This window comes from Arachis ipaensis, chromosome B05 (genome assembly GCF_000816755.2).
Source record: "Arachis ipaensis cultivar K30076 chromosome B05, Araip1.1, whole genome shotgun sequence".
NCBI lineage: Eukaryota > Viridiplantae > Streptophyta > Magnoliopsida > Fabales > Fabaceae > Arachis > Arachis ipaensis.
The window spans coordinates 147,831,592-147,833,839 of NC_029789.2; the positions used below are offsets into that span (position 1 = coordinate 147,831,592).

Consider the following 2,248-nt stretch of genomic DNA (forward strand, 5'->3'; position numbering starts at 1 on the left):
TACTGTAAGTGTAAATTATTTTTTAGTTTTTTATTTGTTTGTATTGTTATAAGTCAATAGATATCCTTTTTAGAATTTTTGTTTTTACAATAATGTTGATTTAATAGTGCTTTTTCAATGTTTATAGACAATAATTTTAATTATATCCAATCTTCTAACTTTATGGGAGCTAACTTTGTTAACATTTGATTATTTCATTAGTACATAATTATTTTACCTTTATAAATTTCTCACTCCTTAATTAAGGGACGTAAGATTTACTATTGCATCTTTGGTGATTGAGTTTTGTTGATGTCATCATCATGAAATCATCGTCATCCGATGGCTTCATCCTAGTGTTGGATGCAATTAAGATTGGTTTAATTTAGTGTTAAAATGTTTGGATAATATGTGTGAAATCTTAGTTAGTACAAATTTTATTGTCCATATGCGTAACCAAACTCATTGACCACATAGAAAAACAAATTTGTCAAAATTTATTTTTTATGATAAAAATTGAATGTCAAAATATAGGATCATGACAACAACTCATCGAGTTAATTAATGAGTAATTAGAAAATTAAATAATTATTTCTATTCATTTCAATGACCATGTCAAAGTTTGAACTTTGAAGTCGGCATATCATTATCAAAGTCGTGGCAAGGAGTAACGCCAAATCAAATCCAATTTATAAATCATGCAATATTTAAGTTTCTATTGAATATTTCATATATACAATTAAGAAAGCTCAATCTAATATAATTCATTTTCCCCCTCTGTCTGGTGTCTGCAACTGGGGAAGAAAAGATTTTGAAAATGTCATGTTGTAAAGGAGTGAATAAATTATTTCAATCCACAACGTTATAATAGTGCAGCTTGTATAAGTTATAATTTTTAATTCATTGAACAATAATACTTGTCTTTTTCCCTTAGAGAATGATATATAGTCATACTTTGAATTAAAATGTTCAAAATTCTAAGAGGAAACAAAAGATTTTATTATGTATAAGTAGGGAAATTATCAGAACAATGTGTGATTGTTTTTTTTAATTCAAAACCACGCCTTTATCACGAGAATGATATTTGATAAAAATTTAAATAAGTTGACTTCAGGTAAAATTAATAATTAAAATTTATTAAATAATTTAACATATTTAATTAAATTATCATTTAATCATTTTTAGTTGAGTTTACACTTTTTTTTTATATATATATATTTATTCTTCTCACATCCACGATCACCAGCTGTTGATACCAAGGTCAAAGCTTTTTTATTCCTCGGAAGGAGCAGCCAGTCAACTATATTTTATTTGGTGTTTCCTTTATGCAAATAAACATATGTGCCACATTTAAGGCAGACAAAAAATATCAAATTAAAGCATATATATTATTGAAACATTTTAAGTGCACCGAAAATATTGATATTCCAGTTATTTTAACCGTGATCTGAATTATAAAAATATATATAATATATATTAATTAAAATCAACGGTTAAAATAACTGGTATACCGATACTTTCTGATGCATTTGAAATGTTTCCTATATTATTATTATTGCAGCGTTGCAGTTAAGTATTTTTTTTGTGACTCTTGCAGTTAAGTATTTGATTGGGGGTGTGTGATACACGAAACTGGTTTTTTTATTTATATAAAATAAAATGTGTGTATGCAAGTTGTTTAATTATATAATATGTATTTTTTTTATTTAATTGGCCAAGTTGTCAAAGTATTTTAATAAAGGGAATCTGATTAAGGGTGACCCGGATTTGGAGTTTGAACTAGTCTTTAAAAAGGTCATTTTTGGCGATAGACTTCATTATCCAATTTGTTTTGTTTTGGTGATGTTAAACAAGTGAATAAACAAGCATACACCTTCAAAGTTCAAAGTGTCATGGAGGTACTTAAATTTACTTTTTGAGAGACTTATCACGGCCTTGGACACACTCTAACGCTATCATACCGGCACTCGAATTTACTCAACCTCTTGAGCTAAGACCAAGTCAGCCTAACCTTCAATACTTAGTAAGAAAGTTAAGAATAGAAGAGAACACAAGAGAAATGAAGCTTTGGTGGAAGAACACTTTATTGCTCAAGTGTGGTAACAAATAATTCACACACACCCAAACTCTAACTCTCACTCCTATTTATATAGCCATCCACCTCCTCAATGGATGGTTAGGATTAAATCTAATTAACGGTTCAGATTAATCATCCAGAACCTTCTTTACAAATATCTATTCTACCACAACTCTCTAAATGTTTCTAGAT

The 2,248-nt window shown here is 28.1% G+C and overlaps 1 protein-coding gene across 1 annotated transcript in view; it reads left to right on the forward strand.

Moving 5' to 3' along the window:
• LOC107641541 (probable WRKY transcription factor 27) overlaps positions 1-1,602 on the forward strand; it is a 3,708-nt gene extending 2,106 nt beyond the window's left edge. The window contains exon 4 of the mRNA XM_016345027.2: positions 1,577-1,602. Coding sequence (XP_016200513.1) covers positions 1,577-1,602 — 26 coding nt within the window. The remainder of the gene's footprint in view (positions 1-1,576) is intronic.